The 21,537-nt window shown below is 47.5% G+C and overlaps 1 protein-coding gene across 2 annotated transcripts; it reads left to right on the plus strand.

Moving 5' to 3' along the window:
- The first annotated feature begins 6 nt into the window (after nt 1–6).
- On the plus strand, nt 7–20,997 carry USP20 (ubiquitin specific peptidase 20). 2 transcript variants are annotated; one of them, XM_075519313.1, is made up of 25 exons: nt 7–164; nt 1,188–1,226; nt 3,699–3,813; nt 4,207–4,260; nt 4,946–5,008; nt 5,156–5,287; nt 5,870–5,966; nt 6,157–6,226; nt 6,806–6,919; nt 8,024–8,102; nt 9,449–9,890; nt 10,833–10,970; nt 12,246–12,358; nt 12,809–12,981; nt 13,464–13,558; nt 14,129–14,162; nt 14,624–14,669; nt 14,943–15,123; nt 15,592–15,718; nt 15,833–16,002; nt 16,634–16,715; nt 17,062–17,170; nt 17,544–17,646; nt 17,909–17,980; nt 19,007–20,997. In XM_075519313.1, exons 3-25 carry the CDS (start codon nt 3,733–3,735, stop codon nt 19,165–19,167), a joined length of 2,736 nt encoding a protein of 911 aa, XP_075375428.1. In that variant the 5' UTR covers nt 7–164; nt 1,188–1,226; nt 3,699–3,732; the 3' UTR covers nt 19,168–20,997. The 2 variants fall into 2 exon arrangements, with proteins under 2 accessions (XP_075375428.1, XP_075375430.1); XM_075519315.1 differs by lacking the exon at nt 1,188–1,226 and having other exon boundaries at nt 9–164.
- The last annotated feature ends 540 nt before the right edge of the window (nt 20,998–21,537 follow it).

A 21,537-nucleotide genomic window follows, 5' to 3' on the forward strand; every position in this document is an offset into this window, starting at 1 on the left:
GCGCCCGCCGCTCCGCCGCCGCCGCCGCCGCCTCCTCCCCGCGCTGCTCGGGGCGCCGCGGCCCTTCCCCGCGCCGGGCCGCAGGGCGCGGCCTACCCGGCGGCCCGGCCTGAGGCGCAGCCCCGCGGCGGGGCGGGGGCGGCGGCGCCCCGAGCATCCCGCAGGTGAGAGGGGGCCGCGGGCTGGGGGCGGCGGCGGGGCCGGGGGGCGGTTGGGCCTCGGGCCGGGGCCCGTCGCGGCCGCTCCGCCTCGGCCGCGGTGTTGTGGGGAGGGCGGCCGCGCCGCGCAGGGCCGGGCCGGGGATGATGCAGCAGCAGCAGCGGCCGGGGGGCTCCGGCCCGGGCCCCCCCGAGGTCCCCGGGCAGCGGGGCGGCCCTGCAGCCCCCAGGGCCTGGCGCCTTCCCCGGGGCGACAGCGGCCTCCGCGACCCTCGGAGTGGGACCCTGCGGGGCGGCCGGTGGCTCGTCCTGCCCGAATCCAGCGGCGTGCAGGGATGTTGATATTCACCTTCACTCACGCTTAGCGCCCTGTTAGGAGAGGGTTTGTATTTTGGGGGTCTGCTGCGCTTGAGGAGCGATGTAGCGGGGCGAGGGGGGAGTTCCCAAAACTGTGTTTTCCTTAAAAGCTAAATCTTTAGGTGCACCGTCGTATTGTGACCTCCGGTAATAAATCTGTGTTAAAACCTGGTCTCCTTTGCCTGTTCTGCATAAAATGCCTGGCTTTCCAATACGTGACACAGTGCAAACGTTCAGCTACGAGTCAGAAGCGCCTGGTTTCTGGTTCTTCCTGGTCAGTAGGGCAGTTCAGTAAATATTTCTTTCTTCAGTATCTCGACTATAAAATGTCACGAAGAACAACCGCAGATATTCCTTTATCTTGGTAGGTTATGCAAGATGAGTGAGCAGACCTAGTAGTTCTTTTGTGGATGAACAGTGCTAGGATTTCTTTTATTTGTACAAACAGTTACTCTGCAGACCGTGAATCTGCATGTTTCTGAAATTGACAGCTGGCTCTAGCTTTGGTACGAAACCAGACAGTTGTTTTAAGCAAAAAAAACCCCAAAACCCTGAGAAATGTGTTACTGTAGAAGGCAGCGACACTGGGTTTGGCAGCAATTTAAGCAACTGAAAGTAGGTTGCAGTTACCGTGGAATTGTTCTGACATGTTCGTGTACTGTTCTTCCACAGCGGTGCTTGAGAAAGACAGGCTGAAGGACTTGTTTTAAGGTAACTACTTTTCCATCATACACAGTACATTTTGACAAGCACAGTTAAGCTTTCTGGCAGTGCTTTTATTAAAATTCCTAGTTTCCTGAGCAGCATTAGAGAGCTGTGTGCGCCGGCTAAAGCTCTTAGGGCAGAGTCGTGGGAAGGGAGGGATTGAATACTTCCTTCTGAACAGTTATGACTCGAACCTTTTCTGATGCGTTCAGGCAGGGCTGAGAGGCAAAAATGAGGTTCTCCCTGTTTTGTTCAAAAAGGGAAGCCCTAGGTGGGAAGATCAGCATCCCAGTGCTGGAAAGTTTAAAGGCATGGTTTTAATTTTGAGTGGAGGGGTGGTCCCACAGAACGCGCTAAAACGGTCCACACCCACAAGACAGTACTTAACATAGCGTGCCCCAAAACCGGTTCCCAGTTAGCTGAAGCTGGTGAAGATGAAGGGGTCTGGAGTTAATTTTAAAACAATATTCTGTTTATTAGGTTTTCTGGGAAACCTTTTCTGGGAAAGGGTTGAGAAATCAAGGAAGGGGAACTAGCAAACATGGCATTGATACTTTTTTTTTTTTAATTGGACCAGCTGATGCATTTGGGAAAAGGGGTTGGTTTTGATGAAGGGACTCGGAGCCTGAAAGTGTCCCAGTTTTATGTGTTAGTCAAAGATACTGCGCTCTTGTCACTTGTCTTTTAAATCAACATATGTTACATGATACTATTGCTTCTCTGTGAAGCTGCATGAAATTGCTCAGTTGTTTGTTAAGCATCTCTTCACAGGTTACTGAGATCCTGGTTACCACCACTGTTGTGTTTTCTGGCAGGCAAATATGATTTCTTCCCCCTCCAGTTTTGCTTTGCTCCTGCAGTTCAGTTTATTCTGTTCCAAAGAGTGCTGGAAAAACATTGTTATAAAATTATCCTTGAGGTTTGTCTCCTGCCAAGGCAAGGTGCTAGGCAAGCTTTTCAGCTCCCAAGATAAGTGTTGTTGATATGGCTTATTCGTTTATATTTTTTTTTTTTTTTTTTTTCTCCCCACTGTCAGTGATTCAGACCAGGTAACACTGGGAATTCTTTCAAATGTCCTCAAAATGTGAAAACAACAGAGTGTAGCAGCCATGCTGCTGGAGTTGTTAACGTCAAGTTCATCAGATTTTTCTACTTCTTTTTTGTAGTGATGTGGGCTTTTCATATCTGCTTCGTTTCCAGCCAATAGTAATATTTTGGATCCTGGTCTGTGTTGTTAATATCACTTGTCATCTTTTTTTTTTAACAGCCACAAGTGAGGTTACTTAAACTATGCTTAAGAAACACAAACTCTTTTAATCTCCTTTTTTATAGCTGCATGTTACCGAGACATGTTTAAAGTCTTTTCCATACCCATGGACCACCATGAAAGTGTTTATTGTGCTCATAAGCATGCAGCTGTGAAATCTGCTGTACTTGGGTGCTTGGATGTACGAGCTGGGTGGAACAGTGTGTCGTTGCATTTTGTACAGTCTTTGAGAGTTATGCGGCTCACATTGTTAAAAATCTATCTATGAAATGGTAAATTCCTCAGAGACTGAAGACTGGTTATCTGTGTTACAGATCATTTAAGTCTAATTCCCTCTTGCCCAGCTTCATTTACAACAGTAATCATATTTTTAATGTTTGATAAAGTAGTATAATAACTAAATGTTAGATTCAGATCTGCACAGTATGGGTAGCATGAAGCCCCTCGACACCATAGGCTAAACACTCGTGTCTTGGGCTGCAGCGCCCTTTCACTTTTAATCCAAGTTTCATGCAAACAAGCTAATTAGATTTATATCTTTTCAGGCTGCGTGTTTGTGTTTTGGCAAGAGGAAGTCAGTTCAGATCACCACAGTTGTTTTCCCACCCTACCTGCTGAGCTAGCAGGCAACACCCAGTTTCTAGGGGGGAAAGCGTAGCTTATCAGTCTAGTCAGGTTCAGGGAGTACAGAGTATGCATGGTATACAAGACCAGTTAAGTTATGTATGTAAAGCATATATGAGTTAATGGGAGTTTTTATTTATTGCTACAGGACTCTGCATCATTCAGAGATGCTATGTGATCCAGAGAGTCTGGGAGTTTAAGATTAAGAAGAGGGTGGTCAGTGGGTCACTGTACTGCTGTTTTTATGTTGAGGCTACAGCAAATCCATTCCTACGCCTGAAACCAAAACTGAGCACCTCCCTACGTTTCTGAACGCACATTCCTCATTGTACAGATTATTAGCTTTATTCATGTGTTTCCTTCTCCTCCCCGTTGCCTTGCTCGCTTGCCTATAATACCACAGTGCAGCCACTCAACGACAGCTGAGGATTGTGCTAGCTAATATGACTGACTCTAGATTTAGATTTTTGCTCTCTGAACCTTAAAGATGGGTATTGTAATATAGCAAACACGCTAATTTACCTTCTTACAATCTGTGAGAGCAAATCTGACGTGTAACTGAAAGGAACTATCCTTTCTTGTCCTAGGAAAACACCCCCCCACAGGTGAGCGTTGGTGAAAATGGGGGATACAAGAGACATCTGTCCTCACCTGGATTCCATAGGAGAGGTGACCAGGGATGATCTGCTGCTCAAATCCAAGGTACGGGGTGTCCTGGTTGTCAGTCCTTTCCCTTTTAGCTATTGTGCATGGGTTTGCATGTTTGCTTTTTGAAGAAAATTCTGCCTGTCTGCATAGAGGAGAGGCAGAAACTGTTCTTCCAATGCTGATGTACCCTGCACAGATCCCATAAAGTAAGCCTTTGTCGACCCCATCTGATGTATTTCTCACTGTCATTTTATCCTGCTCAAATGTGTCACTTAGCTAAAACACTGCAAAGCATTTATTTAATTGGAAGTATGATATTAAGAAATGAAATACTGTGAGCTGCAGGTTGGCGAGGCCTGTCTTATAGAGAAGTTTCCCACTCTTGAAGGACTAGGTTACTTAAAAACCAAACAAGCAAACAAACCTTCTTTTATCATGAATATGCAGGGAACTTGCCAGTCTTGTGGAGCTGTGGGACCAAATCTCTGGGCTTGTCTTCAGGTAAAAATGGTTTGCTATTTGTGTGCATGATATGGTGGGGCTTCTCTTTAATATAATTTAAAAAAATTATTGTACTGAGAAAAAAAAAGAGTGGGAAGTGAAGAGGGGGTTCACAGTAGAACTATCACCTTTTTGATGGATTCCAAGGAAGAGACTCCCTAGACTAAAGGCTAACGCCGTCAGAATATGCCAAGATGTAGCAGTTCAGTCGTCGTAGGTGATTGCCCCCTGGTAGTCCCAATAGGAATGAATAAAATGCTCAGCATTGACTGTTGGCTGGGTCCTGCCTCTGCTGGCAACTGGGAAGGGAGGCTGTAAGTGTGAGACCTCAGAAGACGTTGCTCAGGGCAGCGAGGCGGAAAGGAATGACAAGGGGCATGCGGGCGGGCAGGGGCAGTTTATTTTTACACTGGAATGCCCAGACGTTTGAGACTGCTCAAATGAGCTTCCCACTGGAGCAATTGCCTTGGAATGGAGCCTTTACGTGGGTGCAAACCTGCTTCCAGGTTTTCTTTCTTAATTCCAATTTTCCATCTTATTCTGGGCCCTGAATAAAAAGCAGGTTAGAAAACTGGCAAGATCAATTCTGAAGTTGCAGCTGCTGGTGGGACTGGAGTTGCAGACTATTTTGTTGAAGGGTCTGATTTGTTGTGCCCATTGTACTTTTGCTCTTTTCTCTCACTAGATTGGTTGTCCTTATGTTGGTTGTGGGGAGTCCTTTGCTGACCACAGCACACTTCATGCACAGGTGAGCTTTTCTCTGTTGTCCATCTTAAGACAGAGAGAGTTGGATTTTTCCCATTACTAATCCTCCTCTACCCTATTCTGGTAGTCCAGTGCTTTGGCTTGAGCCAGCTGTCAAATGAGATTCATTATTTCGCCTTTTAATTTTTAGGCCAAAAAGCACAACCTGACGGTGAATCTGACCACTTTCCGTGTCTGGTGTTACGCTTGTGAAAAGGAGGTGTTCTTGGACCAGCGGCTGGCAACGCACACGCAGTCACCGCCAGTAAAGTTCACTGAACCGGTGGGTCTGTGTCACAGCGTGGCAGGGTTGAGCACTTGGCAGGGTTTTTGTTTACCTGTTGCAAAATTAGCCAAGAGGTTTCTGCTGTTGTCCAGGCTTTTGTTGTGATGGGAACTGTTTCACTGAAAGTGGCTACCTGTAGCCAGAGGACCAATAACCTTGCCTTATAGGAACTCCCAGCAAGAAGACTTCCAGATGACTTGAATATCCATTTTGACTTTATTTTTAACCTTTCCTCTTCCATGGGGCATCTGTTTCTGGGAGGAACCACAACAGCTGTCACATCTTCATTTTCAGTGTATGGCCCATTGAAATTTGAGCTGCCAGACCAGAAACACATGTACTTGTGACACTGCTGTATATTCCTGATGCCTCTCTTACCACGTGCACTGGAAGCAGTAACGGTACTATTTCCACTCCCTCCTTGCATTAATGAGAAAGGTAGACAGTGCAACTGGTTCTTCTCTCTCCAGTGCGCTTTTTTTAAAGGCTGGCTCGATTTGTGTGTAAGGTAATATCTCTCACAACACGTCTTTTAAAGCAGGCCTCTCACTGATGCTTATTTCTCTGTCTTTAATCTAGGATTCTCCATTGCCTGCTCACCCTTTGAAAGCTGTTCCAATTGCAGTGGCTGATGAAGGCGAATCTGAATCAGAGGATGATGATTTGAAACCAAGAGGTAACTCTGCATCAAGTTGATGAAAGGGCTGTGAGGGTAACTCTGCAATCTGTAGGACCTGCATTGAGAGGTTCCTAGGAGCAGAGCACGGAGACTGCCTAGAAAGGGCTGAATTCCCTCTCCTTTGGGGAGGAATGTAGAAAGCAGCACGTCTGGAAAGTCTTTCATGCCTCTCTTGTTTGTGCTTTAGGCCTTACTGGAATGAAAAATCTTGGGAACTCCTGCTACATGAATGCAGCACTTCAGGCTCTCTCTAACTGGTAGGCATTAGGGCCTTTCAGTAGAGTCTTTACTAGACTTCACTAAGTATCAAAAGTGGCACTGCTGATCTGACATCTTCATGAGTCTTGCAAAGAGAAATCAGCCATGCTAGGTGCAGAAAAATTTAGTGTTTGTTTAGGGCAACAGAAGTTTTACAGTAGGAAACTGAGTGAATAGCCAACTCGTGGCTACATACAAGACTCATGTTTAGATAAGTGCTGGAAGTAAAACTTCGTCATTTCTGTTGCGACAGAAATGTATTTATCACATGTCACATCTCTTTATTCTCCCCAGTGATATCATTCTAACAACCCATATCCTAAAATATTCTGTAGCCATCCCGCTGAGAACTAATTCCAGGATCTCTTCTCTATACTGGGAACAGATTCAGATCAGCCTTTTTCATTTGTTTCAAGTTCGGAAACAAGTCTGCAGCTGGAATCACTTCTTCCCTCAATTTAAAACCCAGTATCTTAAGCATTCTTTCGAAAAGGCATGCATTTAAGTTTTGATAAACCCTTAAATAGAAGCGGAGGAGAAATTTCTGTGCACTGAATTCTTCCCTTTTTTTCTTGTAGCCCACCTCTCACACAGTTTTTTCTGGAATGTGGTGGACTGGTCCGTACAGATAAGAAACCAGCACTGTGCAAAAGTTACCAGAAGTTGGTGTCTGAGGTTTGGCATAAGAAACGGTGAGTGGTCACTCCCTAATCTAATCTGGACAGGTTTCATAGTTATGTTAGTTCTGAAGTCTGGCATCAGCAATGAGGAACTTTGGTCTTCAGGGATAAGTGCATTGTCTAAGGCAGTCAGTTCAAACCCTTTGTAGATGGGTATGCGAGGATCCCCCCATATCTAGGAGATCTCATATCCTGCTACTGGTGATAAAATGGGTATATTTATGTCAGTGAAAAGAATACGTGCTTAATGTTGTAACTTTAGAAAGGAAGAGATTTTTTTAATATAAATAGCTTCCCTGTTGGCAATGAAGAAAAAATGATGGAGTAAGGGAATACTGTTGGCCATTTCTGAGTATTTTGCATGGACTGACCAGCACTGAATTGCACTGCTCTTGATTAGCAGAGGGATTGATGATTTGGATGGAAAAAGTGATACAGAGATTTTTACTGAAAAGAGTGGAAAATGAAGGTGACGTTTTGGGAAATGTTCCCTATTGGTTCAAATTCTAGACCAGTTCAAAGGACAGTGTAAAATAATGCAGCTCTGTTTAAATCTGAAGATGTCTGCACTGTGGAATCAATTGAAAAATGGCATTGCATGTTTGTTTCATGTTAGTTGTTAACAAGGGGATAAGTAAGATACAGAGCAAAAGTGAACTGTGTCTTTCTGGAAGAGGAGGCTGTAGACTTTGAAGCAATATAACATCATTTTAATATTGATTTTCATTTACCTCATTTACTGGGTGGCCAGCCCACTCAGATTTTGAGACAGACATGGTGCTGCAAAATCAAACCAAGTAACTAATTGCAAAACCCTGCTCTGGAAAGAATCACTTGAGACAATTCAAAGTGTGGACATTTAACTTTAAGTTAAATGTGCTCTAGGGAAGATTCTCTCTCGAAGGATAGACTGAAATGACTGTGAGATGTTTTCTGTCTCTTAATTTGTATGTCATCCAGCTGGTAGAGAAATATATGCCCAGGCTTTGCAGGTGCATGATTATATTTGTCCTCTTTAACTAGTTACCACACCCTGTTCTACGGCTTATTAGATAAACTGGCTCCAGGCCTCATAAGCAAACTAACTTTTTTTTTTTTCCCTCCATATCTAAACAGCCCGAGTTATGTTGTTCCAAGCAGCCTATCCCATGGAATTAAACTCGTCAATCCCATGTTCCGAGGCTATGCACAGCAGGTGGGGCCTCAAAAAAACCATGCCATTATTCCAAAGATGGTGGGATTTTTCTTCCTGCAGCAGTGGTGCTTGTGTTCAGAAGGAAGAGCTTGAACTCAGGGGTCGTGCCCATTTTGTGTCAGTATTAGTGATCTGATAGAGTACCTGGGTGGGATTTAGGAGAGCTGGGCTCTGTTCCAGGCTCTGCCTCTGGCTTGCTGGTACCAATCAGTGCATTTTCCTGTGTCAGCTTTCTCACCTCTGAAATTATGACGGTCACCTCCTTTATAAAGCGCTTTGAGATCTATTGATACATGCTATATGAGAGTTAGGTGTTAATTTATTCACGTCAGAGCTGAGAAACCTGGATAAACCTGTACTAAAAAGTTATATGACTGTTCTATATTATTTTTCTGGGGAATTACAGCAAACTAAATCTTATTTAAAGATAGTATCCTTTTTTTTCTTTGAAGTTTTTATCAGTGTCTCTCTTGTGTTTATTCTTTAGAACAAAATGTAAACATCAAAATATGATTAGAAAATTTACAAGAGAAGTGACAGTACATCTAAACTGTGATACCGACAGGAAATCTAAACAGAGGATACAAATAATGATTAATGAAAGAACTTCTGTATTTATCTTTGATGTGATGCACGTTGGATTGGAAGACTCTTAGCTGTAAAGAGATAAATTTGAAAGGAAGACAGGGCAGGCTAAAAGCCAAACTTCCATAAAATAACAGAAACATCATAATTAACTTTCTGGAGTTGTCAAATACCAAGCTGCTTTCCAGCAGGTCCTTTGAAGCCAATGTATCAGCTCTTTTACCATGTATTATGAATGCAGGAGCTTGCACCTAGACTGTATAGTCTTTGGTTTCTGGTTTCATTCCCTATTTATTAAAGATTTTAATCTGCCCTCTCTAAGAGAGGGATTGCCATGAGCAGAAGTCAGTGTTCATGCAATTTGTTTTGTGGGTACGAGTCTATTCTCTACGGCCTGCTGTCTTCATTAGGCTTCTCCTCGTCTCTTGCCTCTTACCAGTGGTAAACCCCTGATAAATAAGCTCATGCTTTGCATGCTATGGCTGCTGTCTGGCTTTTCAGTGTCTTTCAGCTGAAGATGTTCAGATAAAAATTGGGCCTTTTATCATTTAGGAGTTAAAAACATTTATGTAGCAGACAGGCTTCTTGCTACATCGCCACAGTCCTCTCTCTGCTTTAGTAGGGCCTCCTTGTCTTGCAGAGGTCGCTAACCTTTGTGGGCAGCATTGAAAGAGGCTGTGAATGGAGCCATCTCTTCTTTGCCCCTCTCATTTGCCCCATTTCTGGATGGATACTAACATGGAATTACTCGTGGTTTTCAGGACACTCAGGAGTTCCTGCGGTGCCTGATGGATCAGCTTCATGAAGAACTGAAGGAACCAATTGTTGCGGAGACAAGGGATTTGGATACCAGTGACCAGGACGACAAGCGAGAGGGTGACCGAAGTCCTTCGGAGGATGAGTTCCTCTCCTGTGACTCAAGCAGTGACAGGGGTGAAGGAGATGGTCAGAGTCGGACCACAGGGGGCATGGGCAGCAGCTCCCTGGCAGAGACGGAGTTGTTGATCCAGGATGAAGCAGGGAGAGGGATCTCTGAGAAAGAGAGGATGAAGGACAGAAAGTTTTCCTGTGGCCATCGGCGCAGCAACTCGGAGCAGGTGGATGAGGATGCAGATGTTGACACTACTATGATGCCAGTTGATGGTAGAGCCTCACCTGAGATGCTGCCAGCTCCCCGTCCTGCCAGCCCATGTAGGACACCAGGTATAAACCTCTTCCAGTCATGTTATTTGTGAGAAGACATGTTACCGTCCTACACAGGGACAGTGTTATAGTGCAGTGGCAAACAACGCATAATGTGACTGTTCCTTCTATGGGTTTCAAAAGGTTTTGCATCCAAGACTTTCTTCAGTGTCCCTGGCAGTAGTTCTGTCTTTGTGCACAGTTGGTTCTGTAAGAAAACGTAATGTGTGAGCCAGAAAGGTGCTTAGCCAGGCTAAAGTGCTACGGAACTGAGCAAAAACTACATCCTGAAGGCAGTGATAGCTGCCTCTGCCAAACCTACAAATGCTGTATTTATGCCTTTTCCTAATTTAAGAAAAAGGTTTTATATGTGTACATTGCTTTATCTGTTAGGCTGGCCTGGGGAAATATTAGCTGTGGAAAAGGCTTGGAAGAAGGTATTTGTTAACGTTGGACTGTGGGCTTTGCGGAGAGAAAAGGGAGATGCACAGTTTGTGCCTTTCTGTGTCTGAGGGAAAAGAGCAGCAGTTAAGACGTAGGTGTGGAGTCACCTCAAACTGAACATATCCGATCTTTCAACACTTCTTTATATAAGAGTCTTATTCTGCCAACTGGCACTGAAAGCAGCAATGCTGTTTATGTGGATTAGGGATACAGGAGCAAGCTGTAAAACCTAATTAGTCATAAGTGTGAAAAAATGGTGGGTTGTTGGGGTTTTTTTTATATATATATATAATTATTAGTTGTTCAGTATAGCTCTGTATGCACTCTTATCCATGCATTGAGGAAGCTCTATCTGCCAACCTCTGCAAGCAGGAGAGTTAACAGACACTGAACTGTGTGTATTGGGAAAGATGCTGTGCTGGAAGGCAGAGCTGGGCTGACGCTGACTGCAGTAGGGTTGCCGTTCATAACTGGGGTTTTCAGACCAGTGCTCTCCTCCCTCCCCATTTTCCCAAACAGAACCTGACAACGATGCCTACGTGCGCTGCTCCTCACGCCCCTGCAGTCCAGTCCATCATGAAATGCACTCCAAGCTCTCTAGCAGTCCGCCTCGCTCCAGTCCTGCCAGGCTTGGACCTTCCTACGTACTCAAAAAAGGTAGGGCAAAGAGTGCATGCTGGGAGGCAACGGGGGGAGCGTGTAGAGGAGGAGGGGTTCATTTACAGAAGAGAGAAGGAATCTGACATGATTCTTGATTAACAGTCATAAGAAGTGCTGATTCCCCTAGACATCAGTGCTTTCTAAAATAGTACTAGGTAAAGACTACAGTAAACCTGCAGCTAAAGTCAAGCTCTGGGCACAATAGATGTTATAGTGTGCTCTTATATTGGAGCCTGAAACAATTTCCATGTCTGCATCTGCATGCTGTGTTTGTTATTTATAAAATGGCTATGAAGTCCCAGGCACAAGCTCTGTCCCTTTAGGGGAGCGTGGAGATGTGTAAACATTTGTCTGCCAGACTTGAATTTCATAGCACGTGGGCCAAAGAACTGTAAGACGATGTTACCGAGAGAGATCTTCCTGCCTCTTAGACATCTTGGGCTCACAATAATAGAATTAAGGCTGCAGATGTCAATCCAGCGCTGGGGGCATTGTTAGGCTTCAGAGTGGAGCCTGGCTTCTGTTGTTATCAAACTGGTCTCTTCATCCCAAGCAAATGGCAAATTGAAATCCCTCAGCATTGCATAGTCTGCAAACACAACGGCATGTGCTTATAGCACTGTCCCTACAGCTGTTCAGTCATGGCATTCTTTCCTCAACCGTGTCCCAGCCCCTTGGCTGAGGTCAGCACAGCCACAGATGTTCTGGCCGGATAAAAAGCACTCTGTCTCCATGCACGTGTGCGTGGGGAAGAGGGTTTGTTATGAAACAAAACTGTGTGTTTGGCCAGTCCCTGCTGTGGAGAGTCCTCTCCAGTGCAGGACACCTGGGGAACACGTGGTAAATGTCAGAGGGGAAAGAAAAGGACAAAGTACAGAGGCAGGTGAGGGGGGAGAGGAAGTAAAGTGTAAAGCTTAGAGCAAAATGTTGCAAGACCTCAGAAAAGCAGGGACTCTGTGTGGCAGAGCCAGGCTTCTAAACCTCCAGTAAGAGGATGGAAACAGGATTTCCAGTAAGACAATTTCTGCCTGCTGAGAGCTGGCACGTTTCTGTTGGTTCAGTTGGCTACCTCCCCCTTTCTTGTACCACGCAACGCAGCAGCGTTCTTCATGTCAGTTTACAACGGGCTCCGCTGTCTCACTGGCGTGCAAGGGGCGTCTGAACATGCAGGACAGCGCTTGTCCTGTGTTCTTGTGTGGCTGCGTGACCCTACTGAGACAGGAGACCGGGAGGGAGTTGCTACATGATGGAGCTTCCTTGTCTGTCTTTCAGCCCAGATGCAGGCTTCTGGGAAAAAGAAGAAAGAACTTCGTTATCGCAGTGTGATTTCTGACATCTTCGATGGCTCCATTCTCAGCCTGGTGCAGTGCCTCACCTGCGACAGAGTGAGTCGTCTGGTGGCTGTCAGTCAAAGACCACAGTCTTCCAGCTCGTAGATCTCTTCTTAGGAAATGGTGCTCCCATTTCCAAATGCCGTGGGATGCAGTAGGCCTGCTGAAATGATGATAGGTGGATGGTGGGGGAGGTGTGAGAAACCTGCCATGCCAAGAAGTTGTATGTCTCTGTAGGGGTCTGTTTGCTTATCTGTGTTACTGAGTTGGCCTAGCAATATCACATTCACATTAGAAAACTGATTCCAGTGCTACAAAAACCATGACAAAAGTCATCCTGCTGACAGCAGTGAAGAATAATTAGCCAGAGTGAGTTGCTCTTACTGCCAGCTCAGGTTTCTAGCCTAGACAAAATCCAAGCAGCGATAAAAGGTGATGAAGGTCAGGTCCCAGCTCCATTACACCCACAGGAAACTCAGACCTCTTCCTCTTGGATATTTCCAGGTTTCTACGACAGTGGAGACATTCCAGGACCTGTCCCTCCCAATCCCAGGGAAGGAGGACTTGGCCAAGCTGCACTCTGCCATCTACCAAAACGTGCCAGCTAAGACAGGGGCATGTGGGGACAACTATGCCTCACAAGGCTGGATTGCTTTCATCATGGAGTATATCCGGAGGTGTGTTCCCTATGCAGGACCTCTTTTTTCTGGGGTTTGCCCTGCAGTACTGGAAGGCAGCTATCCCTAACCAGTGGTGTTTACAGCAGAATGTCAGTTGTACCCATTCCTTGGACGACAAGTACCTCACAGGTGTTTGAGCCTTTTAATGTAAACCAGCTGCTACTGTTCCTCTAGTTCTGTCATACACCTTGAGATCTCTTCTGCAGATGATAATCCCTCACTTTCTTCTGCCTTTAGCTCAGTCTTGCCCTCCGCAGCAAATTAATTCCTGGTGTAGTTTTCCAAATCATTTCCAGTTTGAGCAATCACAGTAGGAACATCAGCTGAGAGAAATCATGCTTTTCTTGCTCGTCTAGGATGTGTGATGAGCTTAGGACCTACAGCTAGAAGGAAACCCATCATCCATTTGGGGTTTTGTATGCCAAAACGTCCAGCTATTTGATGTATAATTCTTTCTCTTAATCCCCTCTCTTCTGCAGATTTGTGGTGTCCTGTATCCCTAGCTGGTTTTGGGGTCCTGTTGTGACGCTGGAGGATTGCCTTGCTGCCTTTTTTGCAGCAGATGAGTTGAAGGGTGAGTTTTCTTCAGTGGGGTCTGACAGCACAAAAGAAGGAAAATGGCATGGAGGAGTGTTTCACATGCATTTTGGAGGCGGATTAAATCTCCTGGAAATCCTACCTCAGTATGTCACTCGGAGACTGGCAGTACCAAAAGTTGGCAGTTCCGCATCTCTGAGCAGAAGCGAGTTTTCCCACCTGCTCAGGGGTGCTGCTTTTTCATTCTGAATCTGGGTGAGAGTGTCTTCAGCGAGGAGCAGACGTGGCTGTTGGTTGTTTGTGAGTGCTGTGGCTCCTTCGCCTTCTTAGTTTCTTCGCTTTCTCCATCCACTCCATAAGCTCTAGAGGACTTAAACAATTCGCTGTGTTCACTTGTGTTGGTGGGCAGTTGTATACTTTTCTGCTAGTTGACGGCATTCTTTTTTGCCTACGCTTATTGAGAGAAGCACTGGTTTTGATCTCTTCTCACCCTGGCTTCCCCAAGAGGTCACTTAACTTGGTTTCTCTGCACTGGATGGAAATGTAGCCGTATCAGCGTTGCGTGCTCTGAGTAACTGCATAATGGCTTTCTTCTCTTCGTCTACAGGGGACAACATGTACAGTTGTGAACGGTGTAAAAAGTAAGTTTGCATTATCTGTACTGTGTTGTATTTCTGGAACTTTATTTCCCTGTACTGCTGTCAAACATTTTGCTATGGCCTCTGCCTGGACATTTCTTCTGCTGAGTGGCATGTAAAATCTACTTTGCCTTAAGTTAGAGTTCTGGTCTTGAGAGGTCACTGATCTCAGACAGGAAAAGTGCTGGCTTTGCAGGGAAAAGAAAGGCAGAAGGATATGAACAGGGATGTAGCTTGGCAGCAATGGAGCTATTGTATTAGAAAGAAGAGGCATGACAGACTGCTGATGCCATGCTTCATTTGGGAAGGATGCTGCAAAGAGCCTGAATTTGTTGCTGCTGGAATTCAGGATTTGTCTTGGATTTCAAAGTGAGCAAGACCCAGCCAGAGCAAGACCCAGTCTTGCCTTTTGGCATCCCTTTGCTTTAGAGATTTCTCACAGCCAGTTTCTTTTTCTTCCTCAGACTACGGAATGGAGTAAAGTACTGCAAAGTCCTCCGGCTACCAGAGGTGAGTAAAAAAAAGCACCTTGTTTCCTAGTTTTCTTTCAGCAGCCACTGAAGAGGTAAGGAGGTTAGAGGTAGAACAGAAATAGCAGTTTGTTTTGGTGGCAAAGTCCTCTAGACCAGAAGAGACTTCCCCATTCTAAGCTGATGAGCCAGCAGGATTCATGGCTAACAGGCAAAGAAGTCTTGCAAAGATTAGATGCACAGAGATGTGCTGTTGGATCAGAATACCCATGGCAAAACTACGCTTTGGTGTTCTCTGTCTTTGGTCCTTTAGATTCTTTGCATCCACTTGAAACGGTTCCGGCATGAGGTGATGTATTCCTTCAAGATCAACAGTCATGTCTCCTTCCCCTTGGAAGGGCTGGATCTGCGACCTTTCCTAGCCAAGGAGTGTGTCTCCCAGATCACCACCTACGATCTCCTGTCGGTCATCTGTCACCATGGCACAGCAGGCAGTAAGTCCTTCGTCTGTGAGTACAGGCAGAGGTGAACAGGAACGAGATGAGCATGGGCAAGGCAGAAGTGTGTTCCAGGACCAGCCAACGCCTCTTCTGGGGTGGAGTGCAGTGTAAGACCTGCCCCCTCCATTCCCAGGCTCGCTCAGCCTCTGCCCTTTGAGAAGTGAACCGAGCAGCTTCTGACAGATCCCCTGCAGCTATTTCAGCCTCACCACTGGGCTGGCTCAAACCCTTTCCTGATATTCAGTCTCACTGAGAGGCTCTTTCCAAGAAAGGCAAATCAGGGTGACAGTGCCAGGCTCCCCTGCTCCTGCAAAGCTTGCCTGAACAGGAATTATGCCTCTTTTTTGGCTCTCTCCCCATTCTCTGCCAGCAGCTAATCCTGTTTGCGCTGCTGACGTTATCCCAGGCCTGACTTCTGTCTGCACTCCGAATCCCAGCAGTGTCGTGTTTTCTCTGTTACAGGTGGGCATTACATAGCGTACTGCCAGAACGTGATCAACGGCCAGTGGTACGAGTTTGATGACCAGTATGTCACTGAAGTCCATGAGACCGTGGTACAGAACGCAGAAGCCTATGTCTTGTTCTACAGGTGAGCAGTGCCCTGGATGCAGCAGTCCCTTGCTGGTTGCAGAATACCTAGAAATGTGTTTGGAAAACTAAGTTTTCAGGAAGCGCGTATTTTCTCTTCCTTTCCCTACTTAAGGAAAAGCAGTGAAGAGGCTGTGCGAGAGCGTCAGAAAGTTGTGTCCCTTGCCAGCATGAAGGAGCACAGTTTACTGCAGTTCTACATCTCTCGAGAGTGGCTCAATAAATTCAACACCTTTGCTGAGCCTGGTCCCATCACCAATCACACCTTTCTGTGCTCTCATGGAGGTAAGGCGGCGCTGCTGGACCTGGGAATAGCAACTCTCGGCTACACCTTTATGCTTCAGAAAAAAAGCTCCAGCTGTAGTCCTGATACACTGTATGGTGTGGTAGGAGCCGCTGCTTTGGCAGAAACTCCAGCCCGCTCAGGGAGAGATGAGACAATTACCCCGTTGTCCTGCTGATCAGAGGCCCGGAGGGATGTGTAGTGCTGGGAAACAACAGTTTTTAGTTTTCCGTTTGTTTTTAAAAACAAACCTGTAGAAAGCAGATAAAGCAGCATTTATCTGTGTTACCCTGTCAGCAAGGTTGGCCTTCAGTGTTTGTATGGAGAATGGAGCACGCGCTACTGAAGAGAGCCGATACCACGTTTTACTGTTCTGCTGCTTCATCCGTCATGCTGGGGAGCTCTCGCGTTCATAAATCACCAACTGGAAATGAAGCACTTGATTAGACATTGAGGCCATGAATTGAGAAACCTCCACAATTAATGAACTCCTGACTGCCTTCCGTTAGCAGAGGAAGCAGATTCTGGCATCAGGGAGTTTTCAGCAAGGAAGATCTGCCTTTTTTTATTTGTGTCTTTGCCCAGCAATAACGAGTTCCCTGGTTAACTCCCCCTGTTGCCTTTCCTCCACAGGCATCCCTCCTAATAAGTACCACTACATCGATGACCTGGTTGTGATTCTGCCCCAGAACGTGTGGGAGTATCTCTACAACAGGTGAATATGGCCACTTCATTCTTCCTGCCAATGAGTGTTGGTTTTTGTTTCCCACCTTGGGCAGTGACCAAGACATAATCCCTTCCCAGGGCACCTTAAAGGCATGCAGTACTCGGTGTGGACTGGCAAAGATTTGTATCTGGTAGAGCCTCCTCACCTAAACCAAAATGAGCTGTATCAATGCATTGTCCCGGAGCAACGTTGTGACCCTCACTGTGTTGAGGAAGGGCCGTACTCTCCATTCAGAAAACAGCTGCAGTTGCACCTCCTTCACCAGTGTCTGGAGTATAAAAATCCATCTCTGTAGGATTCACTTCCATTCCCCTCCCTCTCTTCCTGTGCTCAGGTTCGGGGGCGGCCCTGCTGTGAACCATCTGTACGTGTGCTCGATTTGCCAAGTGGAGATTGAAGCACTTGCCAAACGCAGGAGAATTGAAATCGACACCTTCATCAAGGTTTGTATGGGAAGCATCTGGAAGCAACGGCAAAGGGCAGGGGTGGGAAATGGAGACCCGTCACAGGCAGTGGAAAACTCTTGCCCCTGTTTTCCAGAACATGATCTACAGCATGGCCAGGAGATTGACCTTGGGGTTCCCCAGTGCGAATGGCACGGGGAGGGGCAGCTGGAACACGATAATGCTGTGCGTGGCTGCATGCAGACACGAAGTTTGAAACCACCCTAAGTCTCCTGCCTGCTCAGGCAGGAGCAGGAACAGGTTGTGAGGAAGGTGGTGGGATTACATGGGGGTCTTCTGAAGAACGGCAAGGCTGCCTTACGGTTAATGGAACTAAGTCCTTCCTGCATGTCTCTGTTCTCTGCTCTCCCAGCTGAACAAGGCTTTCCAGGCAGAGGAGTCTCCAAGCGTCATCTACTGTATCAGCATGCAGTGGTTCCGTGAGTGGGAAGCCTTTGTCAAGGGGAAGGATAACGGTAAGAAGCCAGAGACCTCTGGAGTCTCTTGGGGGTGAGAGGTAGAATGGAAACAAGTCTGTTTGCTAGGTGCACCTCCTCAGTGAGCACTGCACCGGACTGGCATGACTTGAGGCTGAACGAAGTTCAGAGACCGGCCACTCAGACTGCCTGCAGGTCCCCAGGGGCAGGACAGAAATAACAAGAGAACTAGCTCGGGAAATAAGCTGAATCTGGTGGCAGCGTGGAAAGCGGAATGGTTTTTGACATGTTTGTTCTACAGAGCCTCCTGGACCAATTGACAACAGCAAGATTGCACTCACAAAAGCAGGTGGCCACGTGCAAGTTAAGCAGGGTAAGGCTTGTGCTTGCTGTCTTGTGGTGTTCCTAGAAGGTGAAGGAGAATGTTCCGCTGGATCTGGCTGTCCATAGTGAAGCGGTCACAGAGCAAGATGGTGTTGCAGAGGGTGTCAGTTCTCTGCACATCCCTGTGCTGGCTGCCCCGAGTGAGCCATCTCAGTCCTCCACTGGCAGCTCCTGCGTGACCAGCTTGCTGATGTGACTCGCTATAGTGACGCCTGCAGCCCCCCATCTCCTGCTGTTGCTGTTCCCCAGGCCCCTTCCACCACTTGCCTTTGCCCAGCGTTGTAGCTTTGATCTTGTCTCGCTCCTGACTTGTCTTTACTCGGCATCTGCTGCGGTCCAGATTGTGAAGTAACGTTGCACGTGCTGTCCTCGCAGGGCTCTCCTGCCAAGCAGATGAAGATTGCATTTGTATCTATCTCGGTTATCTCTCCAAGCAACCCCTTCTGCTTTCCTCCTCTGTAACCTTTATGGCAAAGTTCTCTGCTTTCCCTGCTTTGCGCTTTGACCACCTGAGGTTGTCCCTCCCAGGACAGCTTGGAGGAGCATTTTCAGTCTCTCCCAGGCAGCGCGACCCCAAGTGCCTGGCATCGGTGCACGTTTGTAGGTCCCCTGGGCTCTCAGAGCTCGTTCGCTGCTGTGCGTGAGAGGGGGGCAGGCAGGCCCTGGTATCGTGGGCTCTTGCTGCTCAGTGCCTCTCGGGGAGAGGAAGAAGTGACCCCACAGTGGTCGCCTACCCTGCCGTGGAGCCCCGGTGGCTGCCAGCAGCAGCAGGTGGCACTGCGGGGTGGCACGGCTGCTGGGGGCCGCCGTGGCTACAGCGGTGCGGGGGCCTGGGTGGGTCTGTGCGGCCGTAGGAACCACTCGTGCCTCGTTTTTCCTGGGGGTGGGCCTGTGCGGAGGGAGGTGGTTGGAGAGGACATCCTCGTGTTGTGGTGCACCAACCTTTCCCTCCAACGGCCGCACAGGCCGAGGACATCCCGGCTGCACGTCTGATTACTGCTGCTGTCCCTTTCAGGTGCTGACTATGGGCAGATTTCTGAGGAGACGTGGATTTATTTAAGCACGCTGTACGGAGGGGGCCCAGAGATTGCCATCAGACAAAACGTGGCCCAGGTCCAAGAACTGGAAAACCTGCACGGGGAGCAGAAGATTGAAGCAGAGACGCGGGCTGTGTGATCTGTGCGGGATGGGGCAGGGAAGGTACGGCACAGATACGTCCGTGTGGGGGTGGAAGGCTGGGGAATCCTGAGGAGTCAAACCTCTTCCTTTGTCTGGTACTCGAAGGTGCGTGCAGCTCCCACCACCGCTTCTGGGGAAGGCAGGTTTCCTCCGCCGTCCTTTCACGTGGCTTTGAACATAGGGGTGGTGCTGGGCAAGACTGGGAGAAAATCAGCTTCTCTGTAATTCATCTCTGGATAAAGCTGTGGTACGAGACTGCAGCCAGACGTCACTAGGATATGTTTTGACCTGGGCCCTCTCCCTTTTGTTTGCTTACAAGAAACCAGCGCTCCCAGCTTGCCCCCAGTGAACTGAGTCTCTGTTCCTTTGCAGATTTTGCTTTTGGCACTTTTAAACTCAAATATATAAAGATAATGAAACATTATTTATGTTTCCGGGGGGGGGAAGTGTTGCAACTAGAGAAACCTGTTATTTGAAGCTGACTAAAGCCACAAGGTCTCCCAGTAGTTTTGTGCTGGTGGTGCACAGCTGTCACAACTTCCTAGTTTTGCTCTTTATCCAATTCTTGCAAATTCAGTTGCAATCACCTAGGAAATTTTGAAAGAGGCCGTTTCTTTCTCCCCTAGCCCCTAAAGCCACACCTTCATGGTCCTGCAGAATTTTTTTCTCCTTGTATCTGATTTCATGTGTTCAGCACGTTTTCAGAGAACAAAGCTGGAAGATGAGTCCTCCTTCCCAATGGCTTCCCACTGTACTCTTCCCGCTAAAGCTCCTGGCAGCTTTGTAGCTATGGGATGCAGCCTTCCAGGTGTTTCGCTCCCGGGGTGCCACAGGAGCAGCTTAAACTCAGAGCTGTTAATGGGCAGGCTTCGCTGGAGCAGGCCGCAGGACAGCTCTGAGGCAGACTTTAGCAGTCCTGGTTCATAACCCTGCGCTCAGACTGCCCCTGCTGTAAGCCCAGATCTGTCCCCACATCTGTCACGAGAAGCAAAGGGCGCGTGAAGGATGAGGAGCAGCCCGCTGGTTTGCACAGAGCTTAGTCAGATGGGTCACCCTTGGACAGGGCCTAATTCAGGGCTGGGGAAGGGGCCTGGCTGCCCAGGCCCCAGGCTGGTGAAGCAGCTCTTTAGGAACGAGCTGCTTTCTGCAAACAAGCCCCCGCCGGTGTGCTGAGGTCATTCCAGCTTCTCAACAGATGTCATTTTGTGCGCACAGTGGCTCATTTAATGAACAGAAATAACTTGCTCCCCAATCTACTGCTGCTAACGCAGCCACGGAGCATCCGATAGCAGGCAGCGGAGAGCGGAATGAAGACAAAAAAGGCTAAACACTACTTTTCGCAGCAGGGCTGTTCTTAAAAATTCTTCATTCATCTCGTAAGCCAGAAGGGCAATAGTGAAATCTTTGCAAGCGTTTGAGTGCAACGTAAGGGAAGCGGAGCGTGGCGGAGGCGGCCTCTCACAGGCTGAGGAACCAGACTCTGTGTTCACGGTGCTGGAACCTGAATGATTCCACAGCATCGAGCCTGGCCTTGGTGGTACCAGGCTCAGCATGGGGCTGGGACCTCCTGAGCCCCTCCTGTAAGAGAGGGAGGGAGGCAGGGGGGAGGCAAAGGCTGCTCTTTGACTTAGAGATGACTTGGAGTGGGAAAGGGTGTAGGAGAGGAGAATTTGGAAAGAAAAATGTGGCCTTCAGATTTTTTTTTTTTTTTTTAGACCAAATGTTTGCTGCAAGCAGCAACTTCTTCTTTAAAAAAGCGTCTGTAAGTGGTTCAGCATGTGAATTTTACTATCCTGTTTATTGGATGCTTGTATATACCCAGCCAGGCCCGAGGGGAGGTCAGAGAATGAGCCACTGTTGGGATTTCTCATTGTTTTAAGCTGTCTTTGTTAGCCACTGCAGCCGCCTTCCAATCTGCTGCAGAGCCTGTAGGGCTGCATGTCTGTGTCGTCTGTGCCGTTCAGAGGATGCTGTACAGATTGTAATAACACTCCTGTGCTTAAGTGTTATACTTTGTGCTGAAAATGTGTTACAATAAATACATGTGCATTCAACAAGTCGCAGGACTTGCTGCCTGCCGTGCGGGGCCAGAGGGTCTGACAGCGTCCAGGCAGTTTATGGTGTTAATGGAGAAAAAAAAAATTTAAAAATTTAAAAAAAAATTCCAAACTTCCTGCTGCCGAGAGGCCTCGCAGTAACGGATCCTTCTGAGCAGCAGCGAGTCCGCTAAATGCTAGCGTGCCCAGCAGAGGAGGGCGCCTGCTCCTTTCAGTCTCTGCTTACAAAGACTTCCTCTGCGTGTTTCATTCCCCCGGTTCAGCCGAGTTTCTCTCGCGTGCTCTTCACGACTGTCAGGGCTGTGAAGGG

The sequence above is a fragment of the Mycteria americana genome, chromosome 17, assembly GCF_035582795.1.
Source record: "Mycteria americana isolate JAX WOST 10 ecotype Jacksonville Zoo and Gardens chromosome 17, USCA_MyAme_1.0, whole genome shotgun sequence".
Classification (NCBI taxonomy): Eukaryota; Metazoa; Chordata; class Aves; order Ciconiiformes; family Ciconiidae; genus Mycteria; species Mycteria americana.